The sequence below is a fragment of the Myodes glareolus genome, chromosome 20 (genome assembly GCF_982192425.1).
Source record: "Myodes glareolus chromosome 20, mMyoGla1.1, whole genome shotgun sequence".
In the NCBI taxonomy this organism is placed as follows: Eukaryota; Metazoa; Chordata; class Mammalia; order Rodentia; family Cricetidae; genus Myodes; species Myodes glareolus.
The window spans coordinates 44,628,906-44,654,099 of record NC_142045.1 but is presented as its reverse complement, the minus strand read 5'-3'; the positions used below and the strand labels follow the sequence as shown (position 1 = coordinate 44,654,099).

General features: G+C 46.6%; 1 protein-coding gene across 1 annotated transcript in view; it reads right to left on the bottom strand.

Moving 5' to 3' along the window:
• Nucleotides 1-17,351, bottom strand: part of Ankrd50 (ankyrin repeat domain 50) — a 33,593-nt gene extending 16,242 nt beyond the window's left edge. The window contains exons 1-2 of the mRNA XM_085682402.2: nucleotides 17,194-17,351; nucleotides 15,237-16,515 (exon numbers count right to left, since the gene is read on the bottom strand). Of these exons, the coding sequence (XP_085538528.1) occupies nucleotides 15,237-15,748 (512 nt within the window). The 5' untranslated portion in view covers nucleotides 15,749-16,515; nucleotides 17,194-17,351. The remainder of the gene's footprint in view (nucleotides 1-15,236; nucleotides 16,516-17,193) is intronic.
• Between the last annotated feature and the right edge of the window lie 7,843 nt (nucleotides 17,352-25,194).

The window sequence follows — 25,194 nt, the reverse complement described above, 5'->3', positions numbered from 1 at the left end:
AGGGCACCTGTGATGCATAAATCCAGCAGGGTTGTTACAGTCCATGCAACAGTGGGGAATGGACCTTCTCAGACATTAGAAGTGTCCTAAGAAATACCTGAGGCCAACTCTGGGAGTTCAGTTTCAAAAAAGCAGAAGCAGAGTGACGTGATCTCTCCATTTCTGACAAATAAACATTTATTCTCATTGTTAGGACACTTTAGGACACGGCTGCTGACGTGAACCCCAGCAGGCAGGATCCTGAATGGTCCTGCTGCCCCAAGGCTGAGGAGGGAAATGCAAATTCTGGAAAAAAGGGTCTGTGTGTACATATAAGGGCTCAGTTTAAAGGACATTTACAAAGACATACTCAGAACTAGTAAGTGAAAAAAAACAGCAGATACCAGCAGCTAAAACTGCGACAAGATAAAAAACAAAAAACAAAATCTAAATCAAATGATACAATTATTTCAAGTAAGTTGCATTAACTTTGTAAATACATTTTAAAAGGTCAGGTCCCATAGTGACCTACTGCAGGACGGTTTATGTCAATTTGACACAAACTAATGTCACCTGAAAGGAAGGAACCTCAATTAAGAAAAGAACTGCCTCCATAAGATTGGGCTGCAGGCAAGCCTGCAGGATATTTTCTTAGTAATAGAGGGAGGGCTGAGGTGCTACAATTCCTGGGCTGCCGGTTCTGAGTTCTATAAGAAAGCAGGCTGAGCAAGCCATGGCAAACAGCCAATGAGCAGTACTCTTCATGGCCTCTGCATCAGCTCCTGCCTCTAGGCTCCTGCCCTGACTTCCCTCAGTGATGGACTGTTCCCTGGAAGTGTAAGCTGAAATAAGCCCTTTCTTCCCCAAGTGGCTTTGGCCATGGTATTATTATATTTGGCCAACAGTAACCCTAACTAGGGCACTCCCCATTCTCCCCAACCCTAGTGCTGCTAAACAATTCTTGATATCTTTATTCACAATAGAGTACCAGAATCCTCCACTAAACCGGGGTGGACAGACATTAAGGCCACTGATCTGTCCATGAGAGAGAGAGAGAGAGACAGAGAGACAGAGACAGAGAGAGAGAGAGACAGAGAGAGACAGAGAAAGAAAAGTGGAGCAAGGCACAAAACTTTGGAGCCCATGCATCTAAAAGCAAACTGTGTGCCAGCATTTACTCTGCTTTCCACGTAACAGTACTACTGGGTTCTACTACATAAGTATGCACTTCTGCCGGAGACTCAGGTCTGTGAGAGAACATGAAAAGAAAAAGGGACAAGGATGGGAAGAGCCAGCGAGGTCCTGTGGACTCTGAACATCGTGGCTCTGCTTTGTTACTTGCTGTTACCCAGTGAGAATGTGCACATCCGTCTCTCTGAACACTCACATCTGAGCCATCCTTTCTCTGGGCTTCAGGACAGCACTCTGTCAGTGATGAGTGGTTCATGACTGAGGTTTTGCAGGAAGACTGTCCACTTCTGTTTTAAGTGGTACAACCAGACATTCTGACTTGAGGGGCTTGAGGGGATAGCTCAACAGGTAAAGTCCTTGCTGCACAGGTTGAGGACTTCAGTTAGAAACCTCAGAAACCAGGTAAAGTGTATATCCTGAAACTCAAAACTCCTAATTAGAAATGGGCCATGAAGATAGAAGATTAAGTTCAAAGGCCAACTAGTCTGGAGTACACAGTGGCAAACGAGAGAAAAAGGAAACAGACACCAAGGGTGCCCACTGCCCCCTCCATACACACACCATGGTGTCCATAACTTATAAGTGGGCACTAAGCTAAGCTGTTCTGATTCCAGGGGAGTGGGAAGAACCAAAATCCTCAAGTGTTTAGCACTCAAAATTCCATACAAGACACTGAATTTGGGGCTGAAAGGTCTTCAGGTCATGAGGGCATGCCCTTGAAGAAGTCACTGGGACTCAGGCCTCCTTTTCTCTTTCAATACCCAGCTGTAAGAACAGCAGCTGTGCTTTCAGCATGCTCTCCCATGCAGGCTAGCACCCCAACAGAGGCCTAGGGATAATGGGCTCTTGAGCATGCTCTCCCATTGTGGGCTAGCACCCCAACAGAGGACTAGGGATATGGGCTCTTGAGCATGCTCTCCCACTGCAGGCTAGCATCCCCAGCAGAGGCCTAGGGGTACTGGGCTCACCTGACCAGAGTCCAGAGCCTGGAAAACATGAGCCCAAGTTCAAAGGCCTTTATCTCTGAGCTGCTTTTCCTACAGAATGTCAGAGTGTGACATTACCAGACTGCGCACTTTGAATCCTAGAGTCTCAAGTCTCTCTTTTCCCTGTAAAGTTCAGTATCCGAGTATTAACCACGGAAGAGCCGATGATCTAGCTCAGTGGTGGGGCACCCCCATGTAGCATGTGTGAGGGTCATTTACCTAGAAGCTTAATGCTAAATCTAGCACGTTCTATATTATCTTAGAGGACATACTGACATTTCTACCAAACATTTTATTAATAACCACTCAATTCTGAAAGCAAAACAAACAACAAAACAAAACAGCCTTTAATAAAAATGTTTTTTTTTCCCTGGGGGAGGTTTATTTGCTTTTTACAGAAGATTAAAAATACGAATATCTTTTATCTTGTCTTCTCTTTGAAAAACAAACTTAGATTGTGTTTTCTCTTCTTAAAAAGTGAATCACCACCCAATAAATGAAAACATTTATAAGGTATGTGTGTGGGGAGATGATGGTAGCTGGTATTTTCGATCATTCAAGGATAAAACACTATATATTTATTCTCTTAACCAACTGTAGTGATATTTCATCTGTACTTTATAAGGCTAAAACACCATTAATTATTCACCTAACCAACCGTAGTGATATTTCACCTGTATTTTTAATAAATAAAGCCTGCCTGAGGTTCAGAGAGTAAAACAGCTGCACTGATCGGCCTACAGACCAGACAGTGGTGACACACACCTTTAATCCCAGTAGCTACACTAGTTGCCACAGAAACTGGGCGGTAGTGATGCACACCTTTAATCCCAACACTAGAGAGGAATGAATATAAAACGGGAGGAGACGGCTCTCACACACAGTCTCATTCTGAGATTCCTGGAGGCAGGATGGCCATTCCAGATTGAGGTTGAGGTGAGAGCCAGTGGCTGGCTGTTTTGTTTTACTGACCTTCAAGTTGAACCCCTTTATTTGTCTCTGGGTTTTTATTAACCATGCTACAACCAACAGTAACAACAACCATCTGTCGATTAAAACAAGGTCAGTGATTAACCTAAAGGGGGAAACCTGTTTCTGAAATCTTGACCAAAGCAAACATGAAATATGATAGCATGAAGAAAAAACACGCAGCAGCCAAAAGCAACTCCAGAAGCTTAGCTCTGAGTGAACTGGACCCACTCTGTCCAAAGGTGTGCAATGATGGCCAGAGACCTGCTAGACCTGTGGCGAGCACACACATACAGTCCCGTGAAGGCAGGAACTAAGTGGAAAAACATCTATGTTAATGCTGGAATCAACTCAGGGTGGTAACTTGTAGTTTTACATTGCTACCCTTATTCAAAGGCAACAATGAGGGCAAGGCATTGCAAGTGGGGGGAGGGGCGACAGTAAGCAGAATGGAGAGTCTGGGGATCCAGACAGAAGAGGGGTGTAAAAGACAGGACGGCCAGAGTGGTCACCCCAGAGCAGACCAGACCTAACACTGATGTCCAAAGAGAAGTAAAATTATAAAATAGCCCAAGGACTTAGAAAAGCCAAATTAATATTCACAGGAGAAAAAAAAAAAGCAGGGATGAACTCATTTTAAGGAAACAACGCAAGGCACAAATCCATACAATGGGAATGTTCCAGGGCATTCATTCCAAATCCACGGTGACTCTGCAGAGTGAACATGAAGAATGCCAACAGCAGAGGGCTGCCTGGGCCACCACAGAAAGCAGAGGCCAGATCACAACACCTGCTCTACAGAGACAGGCGACAAGAAGCCTAGATGAACCACAACACCAGCCAACAGGGGCATTTTCCAAGATGGGGACTGGCCTGCTGGTTTCGGGATATCTGAGGATGGGTGGTGTGAGTGGTCACAGGTGCAGAGCAGGAAGCAGCTGGGCCCACTAAGGGCCTCTGCCAGGAACTGTGCCCATGGGGCCGGTGGAGGTCAGTCAGGTCCACTTCAGAGAGCAGCAAGTCTGAAGTGTCTGCACACAGATTGGTTTTCCCCACAGCGTGTTTGCTAAGTCCCGGTCAGTGTTTACAAGGCTGAGGAAAGTAGGCCAAGTGTGTCTGCAGGCCAGCAGGCCAGCTCTCAGCCTGCCTGCTGGAAAGAGAATTCAGCTTACTTTAAACACAAACAAAACTCTAGAGAGCTGGAGAAGTCTGAGGTTGAAAAGGGCAGGACGCTACAGGGCTAATCTAAGCATCGCCACTGAGGAAGACCTGAACCTTAGAGCTCCAAGGAGCTGACAAGCCTCCAGGACCTGGTCAAAAGTGTGGCAAACTATGGACCAAGTCTTTGGCAAAGACCACGAAGAGTCCTGATGATAGTCTTCCAATGGCACTGCTGGCCCGAGGAGGGAAAGGTCCTCCTAATGGACAAGGTCCATTGGGACACTGCTATCACCCAACACACTGACATATACTTAAAAATTTATTGAAGGGGGTGAGGGTAGAGGGATGGCTCAGTGGTTAAGAATGTTTGTTGCTCTTGCAGAGGAGCTGAGTTCAGGTCCAGCACTCATGTTGGGTGGCTCACAACTCCCTGTAACTCCAGCTCTAGGAGATTCAACTCCATCTTCTCACCTCTGCAGGCAGTGCACTCACACTCACACTCACAAATTCACTTCAGGCGTACACACAGGCACATAATGAAAGAATAAAAACAAACCTCTTTTTCCCTTTTATTTTTTGTATGTGTGTGTTTTGCCTGCATGTGCGTATATGCACCATGTGTCGAGTGTCAGCTCTCTGGAACTGGAGTTTCAGATGGCTGTGAGCTGCCATGTGGACGCTGGGGATGGAACCAGGGTCCTCTAGAAGAGCAACTGCTGAGTCATCTCTTTAGCCCGATAAAATATTTAAAATAATTGTGGGAGGTGGCAAGATGGCTTGGTGGGTAATCTGAAGGCCTGACTGCCAAATCTGAAGGACTGACTCCAATCCCTGTTGCTACATGATAGAAGGGAACTGACCTCTACACAGGTGTCATGGTATGGCCACACACACATGCGCACACACACACACACACACACACACACACAAATACATACTTAAAATATCAGGAATATGGATTGGTAGCCTACTGGCAAAAGAAACAACAGATAACCAGATACTCCAGGTATTTTCAGCACTCGAGTTCCTGGTCGCCTTCCATGCCACCCTTCACAGCGTACCAGCCATATAACACAGCACATGTCAGAAGACAACTCCATTAGAGGCCGCAAACTAGCCCACTCTGGCTCACAGCTCCATAGCTTTTCTCTAACTGTGGCCATGGGGGACAAATTCACAGCCGAGCTGCAGATGCTCCCTTTGCTCTCTTATCCTGGCAGCTTGTTCATCAGATTCCACCCACCTCAACAACAATTTCCAAGGCTCCTTCGTCTCCCTTGAAACAGCACATCTCTTCATTGCTCCTCCCCTTCTACCAGTCTTCTCTGTCTTCTGTGAACAACACACAAGCCCACAGCTCCTCCAGGTTCTGCTATCTAGAGTTGCTCCTGCATCACAGTACAGGCTTCAGTCTCCTAAGTACTTGCCCCTAGGGTTCATTCACGATGCCAGCGGTTTGAGCTTTCTCACGCTGTGGGACTTGCTTGGGACTCACTGCAATGCAAGATCCTCAACTTGCAGGAATGCTTTACAACTGACACCTTTGTGCATGCTCCTCTCCTGCTGCAGCGATTCCTTCTTCATGTCTTAACAACCACTTAATCAGAAAGCCCACCAGGTTCTGAGCCCCATGCTTCTACTCTGCCGGCTCGTTTGTGGCCTTAGATGCCAGCAATGTCCCATACAAGTCTCAGCTGGATCTGAACTGCTTGTTCACCTTCTATGCTTAGACGTCAGAGCTCAGCTTTCCAGAACTCACCCTCCAGTGTCCAGCCCTTGCTGGGCTCCTCCCTTCAGCTTCTATTCTGCAGTAACTCAAACTTCCAGCCTTCCTGTTTTCTAATCGAGATCCCAAGAGCCAGACTGTGCTTTATTTCAGACATAACTCACATCCAACAAGCTCTCTGGTCGACCTGAAAACAAACTCAGAATGCACTTCTACTGGGCCCTTCACTCCTCCCAGGTCCAAGCACCTGCACACGGATGACCACACTGGCCATTTACTGCTTTACTGAACTCATCAGTCATTGTGACCTTATGAAGCCAGACGTCAGATTATTTTTGCTGAAAGAGCTTCCAGGGCTTCCAATCTGCTCAAGAGAAAAATAAATGTCCTCACAATCATCTAAGGATCTTTCAGGCTCCTGGATGGTTCTGCTTCCTACTGTGAGCTCTCCCCAGTCACATAACCACACCTCTGTTTCTAGACGTTAAACCAACTCTTCTACCCAGGCCATCACCTTGTACTTGGTATCTCCTGGGTCTAAAGGGCTCCTGTCAAACTTCCTTCTAAACATCTTAAGTAGCCCTTAAGAAATAGTAGCCCTGGCTCCAGCCCTGCTTTGTTACCTGTCATTGTAACATCGATGCGAACTACCTCCTCTCGTTACCAAAAACAGAGCCAATAATCACACAGGACGTTTGCCGTACCTGCTTACCGCATATCCTAGGACAAGACTTGATGCGTTCCTCACCCCCACTATGCACTCGAAAAAAACGAATGAACCAAAGTACATCAGCGGCCTCAGTCACACTGCACACCTCAGGCTACTCTCAAGACCACAGTTTAGTTCCCAACATCCCAATCAGCTCGCTCACAACTGTGACTCCAGCTCCAAGGAACCCGACTTGTTCTTCTGGCCTCTCAGGACATCTACACTCACAAACACATATGTATAAAAAATAAAGTAAACCCTTAAAACAAAAAGTCACACAGGAAAATGTTGCCTAATGATGCTAGCTGCACAACACCATCTGTACAGTGTGTCTCTGGAACTCCAGATATCCCAGGTCTCGGACCTCCCAGAGAGGACCAGAGAGGTGAAGAAGGACCTCCTTAGCTGTTCTCACTTTTACTCCCTCTGAATTTGGAAGTATTCTGGCTACAGCAGGAAGATGATGCAATTTGTTCATCTACAACTCTGTAATTCATATAACTATATGTGTAAACGGTTTCACACAAGAAAATGGAGTATTTAAGAATCAAATGTGGTTGAGAAAATAAAAATTATATCGTTGTGGCCATTATTAGAATGCTTTACATTAAAACATGTAGTCGGCTATTAGTTTAATAGTGATTGCTGTTATTAATCTATCCCGAAAAACCACGTACTGTGCTTACTCAAAAAGGTAGGCAAAAAGTCAGCTAAAAATATATAGAATGACTCCAGATGGTGATCATTAAGAGAGAGAGAGAGAAGAGTGGGACGGTAAGATGCACAGACAGCTGAGAGTGGGAGTGTGGCTTGATGAGAGGGTTTACTAACTTGTGTGATGCCCGAAGTATGGGCCCCAGTACCACAGGAAACAAGGAAATAAGAGGAGAACTGAGCAGGAAGGCTTCCAAAGACACTGAAGTGACTCCAGGAGGAACAGCCATGCAAAAATGTCTCGGCTGTAACATAACCTATCTCAGGGATGGGATGAAGGCAGTGTGGCTCAAAAGCAAGGGTCAAAGCATTTCAGGGCAAGGTCAAAGGACAAGGTCAGCAGAACATTGCGAGCGTAGGTTTTCCTCTCTAGGTGTAAGTGGGGAGGTAACATGACCTGACCTGACACTTTCTCTCATGGTGCAGGTAAGGCTGCCATGGCTCTGGCAACACAGAAGGATTTGGCCATGGTGGGAAGTGGAAACAGGAGGTGCTGCCTTAATCTTGCAGGTAAAACAAATTGCTGACAGATTGAGTATATGGATGAATGAAAATGATTAACCCATGACTCCCAGATTTCTAATGAAAGCAAAGACTTCCCATTTGAAATACTCCTTTCTTCTTAGTTTCGCAGTTATTTTCACAGTCTTTGTCTGAATCACACACCCTGCCCCCAGTAACAGTTACGTATACTCTCTTTTGTGTCTATGTGTGTGCTTTATCTACTCCAGGCTTGGGGTCAGGTTGCAGATGGTCTGTCTCTCCATAACTGTTATCATCTCTGGATCAGCAGGCCAACTACGGCACATTCTCACCACAGTTCCGTTGCTATGGTGATGGCAAGAAGTACCAGAGGAAAAGCTGCACTGAAGCCTCTGTTAAGGCCACATCTACCACTATGGCCCAAGCCTCAATCCCGAGAAAATCAGAGGCAGACTTGGCTCTAGACCTCAGTTGCTTCAACTGTAGGCTGCAACTCCATAAGGGGTCCCATAATTCTCAAAAAATACTGTGTAACAGTAAAGATTTCCGAATACACCACGATCCAAAATTAGATCGACATAAAATGTGGAATGAATCCAGGGTGTGTCTGGCAGCTCGCCTATGCTGTGTCCCAGGACTTCACTGAGGTCTTGGCTCTGAACATGGGACACGGAAACTCAACACTGTAAGACCGGAGGCCTGAAACACTTCGGCTTGGATTCGGGACCTGCACTATGAATCACCTTGCTTATTGCACAGACAAAGCCTTCTGCTCTTACAGAAACATGGTGGCTAATTGCAGAAAACACAGTCTTTCCATGCTTTTCTACTTCATTCCTTGGCATATAAGCAGCAAATCAGGATATCTCTGGATTGCATTTGCAATGTGTTGTTGTTGTTTTGTATTCCTTTAATAAATGTGTGACGAGTATGTGATACATGTGCACACACACACACACAGACAGACACATACACACACAGACAGACACACAGACAGACACACACACACACAGACACAAAGAGACACAGTGTTAGAAAAAAGAAAAAGGAAAGACGCCTTGGAAGGGAAGTGATTTTAAACGAAGGTCAGCGAGGGATGGCCAAGCGAATGACAGGTATAGGTCAGGACAGCGAGATCTGGAGACATGTGTTGACCATGTCACTAGATAAGATGAACCATGTACATCAAGAACATGTGAGGGTGCTTTGTAAGGCAAACCTGAGAGAAACCAGAGGAAGAGCCACCAAAGAACAGTCAAAGGGGACTCCACGAGAAAGAACAATGAAAATTGTTCAATGACATCAGCTATACAAAAAGCAGGTTGAGCTGCGAGCTCAGAGGCCGCCATTCATACACCCAGATCTCCCTGTGAGTATCTCTGATAGAAGTCACATTCCAGTAAGAACTGTGACAGAGGAGGAAGAAGAGGCATTTACAGGCGCAAGTTCCAGACTACCTGAGTGCAAGCCTGTAGCGGACACTCTGGGTGTTACTGATGTATGCACATATGAAACAGTGCAGACAGAGTCAATCAGAGCACGTCAGCCCCACGTGCAGACAGCAGCTGGCTCAGACTCCACATACTGTCAGAGAACCTTCCCTAGGAATGAACAAAAATCTGAATGTAAATGTTAAATTCTGGAATTGGGTAAAAATACCCCAACCTGTAGGGCACAACTTTCTTCTCTCTGGTCTGAAAAGAAAATCAAAGTTACACAAAGCGAACTAAAAATATGGGCATGGGAGCAACACGCTGTGCCAGTGTTACCTGAGGGCTGGGATGCCAAGGATGGGAGGAGTTACAGAGAGCACTTGGGGTGCTCAGCTCTAAGAGTCCACCTCGGAGCAAGAGAACAGATGTGAGGGAGAGAAAGTGAGAGGCTTGGAAGAATGCACAGAGTGGAGCTGAAGAAATGGCTCCGAGATTAAGGGTGCGTACTATCTTCCAGAGGACCTGAGTTCAGGTCCCAGCGCCCACGTGGCAGTTCACAACCACCTGTCCCTCCAGCTCCACGGGATCCAACTCCCTCTTCTGGCCTCCGCAGACACCTGAGCTCATGTGCACACACCCACACACAAACACATGCAACCACAAATGCTTTTAAAAATAAACATTTTAACCACCTATAACTCTAGCTCCGGGAGACCTGACTTATTCCAATGCACATACATATGTACGCTTCTTTTTAATTTTCAAAAATACTTTTTAAAAAGAACGGAAAGTGACAGTTATCCTACATTGTATTAGTTACAAAAAACAAATGATGGAAACAGAGTCTTTTACCATGAGCACACACAAGAGAACAAGAAAGCGGGCCTTCTGCCCTGAGTCCACTGTTGCAGAGAGCTGAGAAGAAAGATGGGTATCTGGCTCTGAAATTACCTAACGTCAATTCACACAGAAGACGAATAAAATAAAAATCACTATATTAGCCTGCTCTGCATTTAAAACTAGCTTTAACGATACAACATTTTCTGTTTCTGCTTTTTAACTCATTCAAAGGCTCCAGCCTTTCAGCTCTGTGAGAGGATATTTTAGATAGGCAAGCAGCATTATGCATTCATTAAGTGATAATTACTTAGCAGCTGCTGACATCATGCAGAGGGCTAACTAAGCACTTGAGTAGGCAGGAAAAGGTCCTCAGGCATGAATGACATCATGAAGATGGTGAGGAGGTGGGAACCAAGGATGCCAGCATGAGTAAGAGACCCCAGGTAAGAACAGAGAGATTCAGATCTTCCAGGGTTCCTGTTCTGTTGGGTCGGGGTGGGGAATGATCGCTCAGCTTGAGATCTGCTTTCCAAGTCCACTGCCCTTGACCACTGACTAGCACACTTCCCTGCTAAACTCTCAGTACCTAGAGCCGTTCACCCACCTTTAATATTCCCTCACAATTCTATTCCATAACACTAATACCAGAGGGAGAGGACACCTGCATGTACCATCCATAAATAAAGCACGGATAGAGATGAGGGCTTCCGGGCACTGTGTCCACCTGAATCTAAAGGACCTGGAAGGCCTCACTGGGAGTTTGTAGCCTAGAGAAATGACACCCGTCCTGCTTCCAAGGCACACAGGAGACCTGAAGCTACTGCCCCCAACACCTCACCACAGAGATAGTTACCATTTGCTCAGCCATAGCTGGGATTTGCTAATGGTTAAGGGCTGACACGAAGCCCTGCTTCAATTGTTCCAATGCTAGAGAAGAAGCCATGTTGAAAGCAAAACACACAGCTCTTTGTAATGAAAACCTGGGGGGCACGGGGAGGGATGGGCCAAAGAAAGCTATCAGCCATCAGTTCTCAGCACACATAAAAATAAAAGCATTATAAACCTAGGTCCTTTGAGTAACAGAAATAAAATTTTTTAAAACCCTATAAATATATACAATTAATTGAAAACTAAAAGAAAATGAAAAGAAACAAGCAAAAGTGTGTTTCTGTGTCTCTTCAGTAAGCGAAACGACACTGTGCATGGCACAGCACAGACACTCACAGGTGGGCAGCCTTAACCTCGCTCACAGAAGCAGGCCAGGTGTTCCTGAGAATCTAGACTCTCTGACAGCAGGGTTGCAGCTGCCCCACACTGCTTTATCTCCAGCTCAGCTCGACTCTTCCAGAACTCAGCACAACTCTCACTGTCTGCTCAGGAATGAATGAATGAATGAAAGAATGAATGAGAGGGGAACTTTGGACAACTCTACTGAGAAGCAGCATGGCATGACTGAGGGGTAAGAAGCTGCCATGTGTACCTAGAATAAAAGTCATTCCAATAAACTCAGCCACACATCATGACATGGAAGAATGTAACCAGCGGTACTACACAGTCTACCATGGACTAAGAGCAAAACACAAGGAAAAAGTTGAGAAGCAAAACTAAGGGAGAAAGTCATGTGGATGAAAAAGGCATGACTGAATCTCCCTCAGCCAGTTCCCCAGCTAATATTTTTCTTCATCGGGGTAGATTGCTGCCCTAATGTTTCCTGTGTATTCAGAGAGCCATTAATTATCAAGATTTATATGTTAAAATATGCTACAAAAGCTGGCTTTGAAATTTTTATCGAAAGGAAAATGGATGCTTCTATTTTTCTGGGCTTACGTTTATATTTTATCTAATCCTATTATCTAATTTCACACTGTGCTGGTTAGTTTTCTGTCAACTTGACACAAGTTACAACTATCTGAGAGGAAGGAGCTTCAATTAAGAAAGTGTCCTTAAGACTGGGCTGTAAGTAAGCCTATAGCACATTCTCATTATTGATGATTGATGGGGCAAGGGGCCAGCTCATTGTGGGTGGCGCCATCCCTTGGTTGGTGGTTCTGGGTTCTATAAGAAAGCAGGCTGAACAAGCCAGTAAGCAGCACTCCTCCATGGCCTCTATATCAGTTCCTGCCTCCAGGTTCCTGCACTGCTTGAGTTCCTGTCCTGATTTCCATGGATGATGAAGTGATGTAGAAGCATACCCAAACAAATCCCTTCCTTCCTGGGTTGCTGTTGGTCATGGTGCTTCATCCCAGAAACCCTAACTAGTAACCTTAACTAGGACACTTAACCCCCTTAACTGCCTACTACAATGTCTCCCCAAATAAAGTAGTTATTTGGAAACAACAGCCCTTTCCTGGGTGACCTGTTGAATGTCCAAATCAAACACGTTCCTAATAAACTTTTCTGAAGAGCTCACTCCAAGAGAGTTGTGTATGTCCACTCTGTACTGTTATAACAAAATTTGAGCCGGAAGGGTAACAATGGGCTTACCGTAAGGTTTAAAGAGTGGGAAACTCAAGATGGAGGAGCCTCTTAAGGGACTTCCTGCTCAATGACTGAATGGAAAGTCAAGCAAGCAGACACACAGGAAGTGGAGGTGAGACCACCAAGGGACCAGTACTTCTATCAACCAGAAGTGCAGTGTGGGTGTGGTTTTCACCCACAGTCCTAACTTGGCTTCCTTCCCTTTGATTAGTTAATAACTTCAAATTAGGTACGGAAATAGTTACAGAGTAAAGTCTGAAGGGGTGAGAATTTCCTGAACATTTTTAAAGGAAAATCAACAATATTATGAAGAAGTTGCTCGGGATGAGAACACACCAAAAAAGGAACTCAGCTATCGGAAGACACACTCTAGGAGTATTTAAGATGTCACCCAGATAACTTACAGAATTATTTAAAACCCGGCTCCTTAATTACTAAGTTACCTTCAGAGAAGGCAGTAAGAGGGTGAAGGGTGTTTATGTACCGTGTGGAAGGTGTGGAGGGCTTCCACACAGGGTGCCCTCCACCAAACCTGAGTGTGCCACAGGCCTGTACTGATTTCCTCATCAGCTTACGGGCAGTAGTCCTGAATGGGATGGCTAACAAAACAGAAGATTTGTCCAGTTTACTGGACGGTAATTACACATAACAAGCATAGAAGAATGCCATGTCTCTCAAATCCTACCCCAAGCTGACCACACATTTACACTATTCACCTTCAACCCTTACGGTGACTCTACCGACGTGACTGCTTTCCAGTACTGTGCCTAGCAAGAAGCGACTTAAGAGAAGAGGGCTTTGGCACAGTTTGAGGGCACACAGGCCATTGCACTGGGAAAGGCATGGTGGCAGTAGCTTGCCGCAGATCGTCACATCAGGAAGCAGAGAGCAAAGAGAAAATGGAGTGGGGTCCACGAACTTCAAGGTCCATCCCCAGGGACCCACTTCCTTCAATTGGGCCCCATCTCTAGGGCTGCACCTAACTGTGGTCCAAGCTTTCAAACACACAGTCTATGGGGGCATCTCCCATTCGAACCCCACTCCCTGTCACTCTCCCAGCCATCTAAAAATGGTACTAAAAACACGTCAACCCCTCCCAGCTCTCCACCTTCACCCCCCACAGCTTCTACTACTCAGAAGTTCATCAAGCCCACTCCTCAGTTACAACTCTATAGGGATATAGTTCAAGTGTCAGGTATGCTGTTGTGTGATATTTTGATCGTGGTCTGACAATAAGGCTTGTTTGGAGTGAGAGGGTGGAGCTAGCCACTAGCTGACCAAAATTAACCACAGAGGTTTTGGAGGACAGAGGACAGATGGGACAGGAAGTAGAAACACGGGGTGGAGAGGGATCTCAGCCCCTTGGAGAAAGGAATGGAGCAGGGAGGAGAGGATTGATGGTTTCTCTGCTTCTCTCATCCTTCAGGTCCTTACCCCCCGATATCTGACTCCTGATATTTATTGATAAAGAATATTTAGATTAATGTTTCAGTACGCAACTTCCCAACCTGTTCAACCTTAAGTAATTTCCTTCTGCTTTCTCTCCCTCAGTTTCCTCACCAGGAAAATGGAATAAAGGTTCTCATGTCACAGAATTCCTAAGAAAATTACATGGCTTAATATTTGTAATACACTTCACATAGTAATTCCCACAGTTTGTTATCATTATTGAACACTTTCTGTATCACCTGCAAAAGCATTAAATTTCGGGACATAAAACACAGCTTTTCGCCACCCTTTGCAAGTCCCTCCTGCAGACACGTAAAGCTCTGGGGCTTGAGAAGGCCCACAGAATACTTTGCACAGACTTGGTCCTGAGGAACTGGCCAGTGTGGAGCACAAACAGGTGCACAGGGAGCACAGGAGAAACAGGGACACCAGCAGGAGTGAGGCATCGAGGACCCCGTGACCGCTTTGACACGAGCAGGGACCCACAAGCAAAACTTATCCCCAAGGAAGGGCCTTTCCTGGAATGCGGTTTTGCATCTGAAACCATTTTCAAAAGCAACGTGTTCCCTTATCACGATTCTATCAGAGATTCTCAATGAGTAAAACAATGGTGTCTTCCTCACTCAAAGCACTAAGATGCTTCAAATGTTCGCTATAGTATAAATATCACCATAGGTCAACTTCTCCATTAGCTAATAGGAGAATAAACTTCACAACCTCAGCGAATTTCCCAAGGCTGTCTGTTTTGGAGAAAGTACCTTTCGTATTTAAAGAAATTATAAATACGACGATAGACAAAAGCTGGCTTCTGTGAAATCGCACCCTGCTGTCCCAGCACCTACTGGCTGTGTCTTAGAACAAATTCCCCTCCCTATCTACAGGCATGGTTCAAAAATGCAGCATTCTGTTATGAAATGAGCAAAATTAAGCTTCACTTCTAAGCTACCCACTGTGCAATAAAACAATAAAACAAAGTTTAAGTTTGGCTCTCTTTCCTATTAAAACTAAGGAGGTGGAGTGAGGACTAGGGCTTTACATCCAACAGCTAGGCAGTGTAGTCAGGGTATCGCAGACTCGGATGCACAGATATGCCAGCATGGCTACCTTCTCATGGTTACCTTTTAAATGCTTCCGCCGGGTTCCTCTCACACTCTCCGGGCTCCAGGAGACTCTGGACGGCTGGATCTCTTAGCTTGTCCTCATAACCTTGGAGGAGTCCACTTTGGCAGATCTGGGCTACCAGCCCTCTGACGAACCCTCCGACACACAGAGTGTCCGAGTCCTGGGCTTTGCAGAAGTGGAAAGCCAGAGCCTGACGATGCAGACCTCTCTGCACGCTGGCTGGTGAGCTGGGCCACAGGAGCTCAGTGCACAGGGCTGTCTTCCCACTGCCAGGCCCTCCCACCAGCAACACACCCCAGGAGGCTCCCTTCCCAGAGATGGCACTAGCGTTATTCCCAGCATTCCCCACAAGGGACTGTGTGTTGGCTGCACTGGTGCAGCAGCTTGATTTCTCCTGGAGGCAGTGCTGAAGTTTGTGGAAAACCCACTCCCGACAGTAAAACTGCTTCCCTTGCAGTAGACTCGTTTGGGCCATTCTGCAGACTTTCTCTTCCCAGGGATTAGTCATAATAGGCTTTGTTTTGTTTTGTTGTTGTTTTTAAATCTTCAGTGTGGGCTAGAATCCGGATACATTGCCACAGGCTTCACGTCCATTTGTACATAACTTATATGTTAGTTAACTGAAAATAACCAGTTACAGGGAAATTCAACAACCCCAGACTTCATTTGGCAAAGGAATGTGCATGTCTTTATTTGGTTCCATAGCCTTAATTAGCAAAGGATATATTTATTTAATTGTCAAGCAGATGTAAAACTGGCTTGCCCGGAAGCCGGGCAACACCATTCCTGGATCTTTCGGGGGTCACAGAACTCTGTGGCTCAATCTGGAGTTCATGTGACGGTAGATGTTTCAAGTACACAATTGAGAAAACACATCTGGAAACAGAAGCGAACGGCCAGTGCTTGGATCCGGAGAAGACGCCCCCCCAGCACGGCAAGGCTCAGTCCTCTATCTGAACGCGAGATGCAGAAAAGCCATCCATTATGTTAAGTGGCACCAGAGAGATTGCATTTAGATCGTGTGTAGGTAGCGCTGCGCCTCCCGCTGAAGGATGAGCATTCCAAGCCTAGTTCTCGCCAGTCTCAGACATCTGACCACAGCCAGGGAACTGTTTCAAATTAGTCTCTTATGTGGCAAAAATCACAAACCTCTGTTGACACCTTCTTAATGGAAAACAGTCATAAAATATTTCTTTTCGAGATGACAAATCCTTAATAGACCTGTTTGTAGGTTTCTCGGCGTTCCCATGTCCAGGTAGTCAACAATTCCCAAAACTAAAACGAAGCAAACAAAAATATGTTTAGTGCAAACACCGCGTTCAATCCCATTTGTTACCACTCACCCCATAAAGCACTTTCAAAAAGTTACATGATTACCCCTTAAATAAGCCCATTTTCCTTTGTACACTTTTTTCTTCCCTTATGGGTATGCTTCCGAGACAGACTTTATCAGAATTAACCCAGATTTTGAAAGCCTCGCCGTCCAAACGGAAACAAAATGGTACTTTATGCCACCTACAGCACCACCCTGGATTTCAGCCCGAAAGCCCTCGCACTGTAGCTGGGTCTGAGCGCCACTGAGGCAGCTCGGGCTTGCCCCGTCCGCCGGGGCTTCTTTGTTGATAGTTTGCAGACCCTAGGGGAGGCACGGGGCTGCTGCTGCACCGGACCTGCTCCCGCAGAAGGCCGGATGAGCCCGGACAGGCAGTCCCCACTCGGACCCAGGAGGACGCCCGCTTCCCTCCGTGCTCCCGGCCGCAGCTCCGGCCCCAGCTCGGCTGACAGACAAAGGCTCGGAACTAGGTGCAGCCCGGTGCGGCGCGGGCAGGGCGCGGCCCAGGTCCCGCCGCGGGCGCCGCCTCCAGCCCCGGGAATCCAGAGAGGGGTCTGACCCGCCCCGGCCCGAGCTCCGCTGGCAGAGGCCGCTCCACCCGGCCCGCTGCCCTCGGTTACCTCAGTTCTTTCGGCTCCACGCTCCCGGGTTCCCCGAAGCCGTTCCACCGCCTCAGCCCCCCGGTGCACTCCTCCTCGCTCCCGCCTGCGGCTCCCGGCCGCCGCCAGCCCGGCCGCCCCGCACCGCGGCGCTCCGCCCAACCCCCCACAGCCGCCACCGCCGCCGGCGCAAAGACTGTCTCCGCCAGCGCCACCGCCCCGCCCGCCGCGCAGGGCCCGCCCCACACAGGGCCAGCCCCGCAAAGACACCGCCCAACCCCGCCCCGCTGCACATAGACCACGCCCTCCACGGACCCCGCCCCTCTCCATAGGTCACGTCTCGCATAGACCCCGCCCCTCACACTCAAGTCCCACTCCATTGGCCCGCCTCTCGCAGGCCCGGCCCAGTCTTTCTTTCCCCACAGGCCCCTCCCAGCTCATAGCCCCGCCTCCTATGCCCAGCCATTCCCCTTCAGGCCCCACGAGCCGCGGCCCCGCCCCACCCCGCCCACCGTCCGCTGCACCCGCACGAAGCTAGAGCAGGCGGTGGCACGGCGGTGACTCGGGGTGGTTCGGCATCCTGGTCCCCAAGCTCGGCTCAGTAGCCGCCTTTGTGCATTGGGTCCCGGGGCTCTCCCGTGGAAAACCGGCCTGTTGTCGGCCTCTGTGCCTTGCTAAATAGGCGGCTCAGTTAGACCCGCCCAGGCTGAGGGGCGGGGCGGTAGCTCACGCACGCTTAACTCCTGCACCTGTAGTGCTGCACACCTTGTCCCGATCGGCAGCGAACCTGCAGAAATGACTACGTACCCCAGAGCTGCCTGAAAGCGGATCTTTATAAAGCTACAATTTGGGGAAGTTTAGTCAAGACTTATCCTGTGTCCTCTACAGCATAGGGCAAGACGGTAAATGCAGAGATTTTAATACATATATAGACTAGTTTGTTTAAGTTTACTTTACCCTATAAGTATGATTTCTAATAAACTAGTCGCTGAGTTAAAGGAATAGTTTAGGCCTGGACCAGAAGGTGGAGGAACCTGGTTTAGTCGGCCATCCGCATTGACATGGAATACTGTTTTTGAAAGGCAGTCTTCATATGTAGCACAGGCTGGCCTTAAATGGGGCTATCCTGCCTCTACCTCTCTAGTGCCAGAATTACAGGAATGGATTATGTCTGATAAAGGAATATCTTCAGCTATAACAGTCTTTAATCTTCCGGCCCATTTGGGTTTTAATTTTTCACTTATATGTATCTCACTATTCACTTTTATAATTTTGTTCCTCCTAACAGAAAAAAACTTGCAATAGGTTACATACAATTTAATCAATTTACCTAAATACTAGAAGTAACATTTGCAGATATTTACTCTTGCTATATACATTAGTTTGACTTTGAGACAGAGTCTCACTGTGCAGTCCTGGAGGGCCTGGAACTCACTATGCAGACCAAGGTGGCCTCACTCTCATAGAGATCTGCCTGCCTCTACCCACTGGGTGCTAAGATTAAAGGTGTGTGCCACCAAGTCCACTGGCTCTCATACATTGTTTAATTACCCATATTTTCTGTATCAGAAGATCTTTCTGGGAAAAGAAATTTTTAAAAACTTGTTTTCCTTATTTTTTTTATATTTTCTTAACTCTTCTTCACACTGCATAAATTTGAAATTATTCACACTTTCAAATATATTTCCCTGTATACTAATTTTTCCTTTATATTTTATTTTTCCACCTATTAGAGGTGAAGTATCTATTAAGTTCAAAGCAAACTGGCTAAATATAGTCTCACTTTCTAATTTCTTTATTTGAAAGCACATTTTTCATTCCAAATCATTTCTTAGATTGTTTTTGTTCCATATTCAGGGTTATAAACCTCAGCAAATATGGTTGAAAACATGCTCATCATACATACTTTAAAAATGTATATTTATTTTAATGTTTTAAGATTTATGCACTGAAAAGTTATATTTCTTTTTATTTTAGTCATTTATGTATAAAATAAGTTTTTATCTGGTTAGGAACGCACCTCCGACCAAAAGATTAACCCCACAAACAAAGGTACTAAAAAGCACAAATAAAAATTCAGACTAGAGTGTTAAAAATGGTTTGTTTTCTTCTTTGGCCAAGGAAAAGATTTCTACCTCTTTGGCAGAAAAAAATATCCATTTCTACCTAAATCCCAATTTCAGTCATTTCAGCAGACAGAGGCCAAAAACATCAATATCTGAGATTTTAGAGTGCTTAAATAAGATGCTTTGAAAATGTGGAGGACTCCTGCCAGTACTCGGAAGTAGATCCTTGGGTTTGCTACAAAGCCAGGTTAAGGACTTGGGTATCTTCAGATTACGCACAACTTTGAAGGTTACGCTTGCTGCGGCTTCCTTACCAGATGACACGGTCTTTACTGCATATATCCTAGACAGCTCCTGTTTGGCTCCCATTGAGTGTCAAGAAGGCACACATTGCAGGGATCCCAAGTGTGGGAGGCAGTAACTGATCACAGCACAGAACAAATCCACAAGTATCTAGCCACACTGTGCGCATGCGTGTGAGAGAGAAAAAGAGAGAGAGAGAGAGAGAGAGAGAGAGAGAGAGAGAGAGCACCTGCCACTCCCTTAGAGATATATTTTGAGTTTTGAGATAGCTCACCATCCTAGAAAGAGAAGTGCTTTCATCTGATAGAGCTAGGGAAGAAGTTGTCGTCCCCCCCGCCCCCCGCCGTGGCCTTTCCCATTTCCCCACAAAAGTAAAGAACTCTAAGAAGATTATGCCACGCCCCACTCAATAGCGCAGAAGCTGAAAGCAATGACGGTGCCACGCCCATCCCACGTGAGCTTCAATGTTGCTATTAGTACAGGTATGGCTTACACAAACATGGGGCATGTTGGTTATGCTCACTGAGCTTAACAGAAATGAAGAGCATAGATCAGATTTTTACCATTTAAGAACATGCTGGCTCACACCTAGAATTCCAGCACGCCAAAGCTCAAAGACAGGAGAATTAACTGAGAATCTGGGACCAGTCTGGACCTCAAAGGACCAAGACAAAGAGACTGGAACTCAGTAATGGGACATCTTGTGGCTGTCCTTGGGAGTGCCTTTTGGAGGAACGTCTGTTTGAGCTTTACATATGAAAGGCACTTATTGCCTGCCCTGTTCTAGAAAATATACCTGAAGTAGCCTTTGTTTAGAAAATATAAGAGGTACAGGTGTTTTCCCTCAAAGGAGAGGAGAAACCCCAGATAACTTGTGTTTTGCAGAATGCTGGCCCAAGGGAATGAAGCCCTTGTAGCTATGGTTCAGCCTCTGATTGCAAAGTTTTGCCTTTATTCTCTCTGGGTTTCAAGACAAAGCATAAATTGTCAGTAGACCCCAGCGTTACACCTACAATAGACTTAGTCTCACGAATTTAAAACGTCTACCCTTGTCCAACTTTCAGAGGCAGAAAGGAACTTTTAAAGAGCAAGTTAGGGTCCTCCAACAATATGTCAGGCATTGAACTTGCCTGCAATTTTAATGATCTTCTAATTTCAGCCTTGAAGTCTTCCTCCACCTTTCAAAGTGTCTCCTGTGCTCATAAGCGTTCGCTGAACCACACGGTAAATATCTGAGAACCTTGGAAACCGACTTAGCAACTAATGACCTTCAGGAGTCCTTATATATGGCCTGGGCCATATGTTCATATACAGTCATAGCGATAATCACACGGAGTTACACCAATTTGAAACTACTGTTGAGTGCCATCCACCAAGGTGAACTTCTGTAACTTTATTATGTCTGCTACACATCCTCCAGTGAGATGGCAACATTGGCTAAATTAATCACTTCATTAGCTTGCATAAAATTTGTTAACTTGAGCATTCCCAGGGAAATGAGAGCCGCTGTTTAATCACTTGTCCTCAGTCTGGCTGCGCTCCCAGCAGCACACCTGACTTTTCTTTCCCCAGACTGCTCGTGTCTGCTGAGCCACATTGATAACTTCAGCCAATGTGATAACATTGATACATTGATAGCTTGCCCTTCCTCAGAAGACGAATGTCATGGGCCAGGAAGCACAAAGGTAAACTGCGGAAGTCACAGATCTAATTAGACATTCGCAAGGGCTGGAGAGATGGCTCGGAGGTCAAGAGTTAAGAGTGCTTGCGGAGAACCAGAGTTCGGTTTCTAGCACCTACCTTGGTTGGCCCATAACCTTCAGTTCCCAGTTGTTCCTACTCCTCTGGTCTCTGGGGACACCCGCAGTCACAAGCACATACCTACTTGTGTGCACATGCATACACATACACACACACACACAATCACACAGTTAAAAAATAAAAGTAAAGAAAGCAGACAATTTCCTAAGGCTTTGGGTCCCCACAGCCTCTGTTCTCCCCAGTACTGAGAGCTCATGGAAGCCAACTGTGAGGAGATGCAGAAGACAGAGAGAGCCTCCAACACCACAGGAGGCCTGCCGTGGTGTCTGCCCGAGAGCTGGGTTCCTCTTTGAAGTTAGGCCACAATGTTTGCCACAAAGCTGTAATTCATATTTCATAGCAAGTCAACTGGGGTAGGTACCTGTACTTTTGATTAACCCAATATATTCTACCATCCTTCTTTTAAGGGGGGTTAATTTTTTTTTTTTTAATTTTCATTGAATGTTGCCTCAGCTTGTTCTGGTCTGAAGACCACTTCTGGCAGAAAAAATGTAAGGGAAATTCCAAGTCAACATCGAGTTGGTTAGGCACTGTCCAGTCAGTGGTGGCTGCGATGCTGGAATCATGGAAAATATCTTACAAAGTAAATGAAAAGATTCCCATTCTTCAATAGGGAGGCAAAACTGGCAGTGCCCGCCCCCCCTCTCCCCCAGCTACAGGGTTTCCTAGGTAGATGCCAAGATGCGCCCTACCTCCTGCAGTGACAGTCTTTAGGCAATCCCCTTGATGGACCTTATTGGCCACATTAGAATGGGAGAGCTTGCGAGTACATCGGCTCCAGGGTTTTCCACCGTGGGAAGGCTCACATTCTTAGAGCCATCACTAAGAAAAGAGAGGCCCAGGCGGTCCAACATCCCGGGATACAGTGAGGTCCCAATGTCACCACCTCTATGAACTGCACCAAGGACAATGACAAGATTGTCCAGCCAAGCCTGTGAAGCCTCAGGAACTCCAGGGTTAACAAAATGGTCTCAGCGTCAAGCCTGTACCCTGCCTGGGTGGTGTGAGAGGCCACCGAGTGACCCACAAACGCAGGCTGAACATAATAATCCAGACTCTGGAACGGAAGATGCTCCAAACGTGGAAAGTGCTCTGACGATGGCACAAATGAGAACCCCCACTCGTGACGTCACAGGGCGGGCGACGGCCACAGTCCAACATCGCCGGGAACAGGGAATGACATCACAGGCAGCTATCGGGACAACGTGTGTGAAACAGCTGCATTTTCTGTTTACGTTGTTGGTTACTTTTCTTGTTGCCACACGAATTAGCTGTCCAAAGCAGCTTTAGCAAGTCTGATGGTAAGTTTCCCCGTCGACGTGTAGAAAGGCCTGGGAGGTGAGCCCCCAGTTTTGACTGGGGGGCGGTATTTTGATTATGTTAATTGATGTGGGGTATGTGCCCACTGCGGGTGGCATGCACTTCCTGATTGGAACCCTGAACTGTATAACCAGAGCCCACGAGCTGGGCGCATATTAAGTGTTATGCAAATGAACGCAATAGCAAAATAGTCCTGTCTCCTCAGCTAATAGAAAGTCCGTCCACAACTTGGCATTTCCTAAGATTAAATTACTTTCAATGAAGAAGGTTAAAATCACCTAATTTTTAAACGTTGGGTGTTGGTTGGAGTGATTTCCATCAAACAAGAAAGTCAAATTCTTAATTTGTGTTGTTAAAAATTAAACTATGTGTGCCGCAACCTATCTTAAGAAGATTTTTTTTCAAAGGTAATTTGCTCTATGACGTAATCGTTGGCACTGGTGTATCTTCCTCAGAGACGTTTGCTGTTTGATATGATCTTGGTCCTGTGGGCCTGTATTATAGCGCGTGGTAGTTTGATTTGGCGGAGTTTCAAGTGAAATGAATGAAGAGTATTTTATTCTTTATATGCCTTCATTATTTGCTTCCGGAAGATCTTAGCAAAGTCACTTGCACAAGCGGCTGGCACTTTCTGTGATTGATAAGATACCAGCTGTGCTTTGCACCGTCCACACAGCAGCACTGACCAGAAACTCGCCCAGAGTTCCTGACCGGCCAGAAGAACAAGGTGTTACCACCAGATAAGGCAAACCTGGGCTGCAAGAGAAAACACAGCAATCAAAGCTTGACAAAGCAGAAACCAAAAGTTCACTGCAGGGAACTGTCCTAATTTGCTTCCTGATGCTGTGGTAAACACTGACTAAAAGCAGCATTGAGAGGGGAGGCTTTATTGAGCTTACAGTTCACAGCCCATCCCAAAGGGAAGCCAGGGAAGGAAACCTAGAGGCAGAAGTTGAAGCAGAATGTCAGAGAACAGTTTACCAACTTGATCCCCAGTTTTATCCAGCCCCCCCCCCTCTCTCTCTCTCTCCTCTCTCTCATATCTCAAACAAGTCTTTTTAAAAATGTATATAAGCCAGGTGGTGACGGCACATGCCTTTAATCCTAGCACTCAGGAAGTAGAGGCAGGAAGAATTTTGTGAGTTCCAGACCAGCCTGGTCTTCAGAGCAAGCTCCAGGACAGGCTCCAAAACTATAGAGAAACCCTGCCTCAAAAAACCAAACCCCAACAAACAAAACTGTGTATGACTGTTTGCCTGTGTGTATGTCTGTGCACCACGTGCACACAGGACTCTGGTAGGAAGGCAGAAGAGGACATCGGAACCCCTGGGACTGTGGGTGCTGCCGATTGTACTTGGGTCCTCTAGAAGAGCAGGCAATGCTCTTAACCTCTGAGCCACCTCTCCAGCCCTCAGTTAACTTTCTCATATAGCACAGGTCCAGCTGCTCATAGTGGCCTGGGCCCACGCCCTGCAGTTATGGCCCCAGGCCAGTCTGACGGAGGCATTTCTTCAGCTGAGGTTCCTTCTTCCCAGGTATGTGGATAGGATGACAAAGATCAGCCATCACAGGAGCTACCAGAATAAGGGTCCATCAAGGGGATTTCAGTCACAGAAGCCTGACGGTTTTCAGGCGGTCTCTCTGATTCTGCACTGTTCTGGGCAACAAGGAAGTTTTCGGGCTCCTCTGCGGGGCTTGGAAACAGCAATGGCCTCAGGTAAGGATGGGACAGTGACCTCGGGAACTAGACGTGAAGAGAAGCCTGGCTAGCTGCCAACGGGAAATGGTTACAGCTGTAGGACACTAAACCCTCCCGGTCACAAGACGGAAGTCTGGAAGAGAAACTGAAGTCCCCCAGCGAGCACCGGGATTGGGACTTAGTGACACCTTAAACCTAGGGTCACCTGATAGAGTCACCCAAGTCTGACTACGTTTCTGCTGCACAGAAACCGAGGGGGTGATAAGCGGAAGTTGAGATCCCGAGTCTGTGATAACTCGCTTGCTGGCCGCAGAAAACTGATAGATCTCAGAACCACAAGGCCACCCCAGAAATTCTCAGATATGTGAGAGGCCTTGTCTGGGGGTGAGCCAAAGCCATTAGAGTTTTAAGAATAATAGACAAGGCTTAGAACCTTGGCATGGTTACTAGAAACACAGATTAAAAACAAATACACGCAAATAACAACTTGGCAAGAGAGGGCTCTGGAGGCCTGGAGACCTGAGGAGGAGTGTGTTATCAGAACAGGAAGACTGGACGTTTTTTGCTTCTTGTTGGGGGCAGGCTTAGGGACATAAATTCCCGAGGCTATTTAGAATATGCAGTTTTGACTTGGTGAGCTTAGACGCGGAGCAGAGGAGATTGCTAAGGGCCAAAGGTGAAGCCTTGCCCTTTGTTTCAGTAGAGAGTGCAGCTCAAGAAAGGACTGTGAAACGCTAACAGAGAAGTCACAGCTTGGGGATTCCCCAGCTTCAGAACTGAGAAGCAGACAAAGACTGAGCATGCGCAGACAAA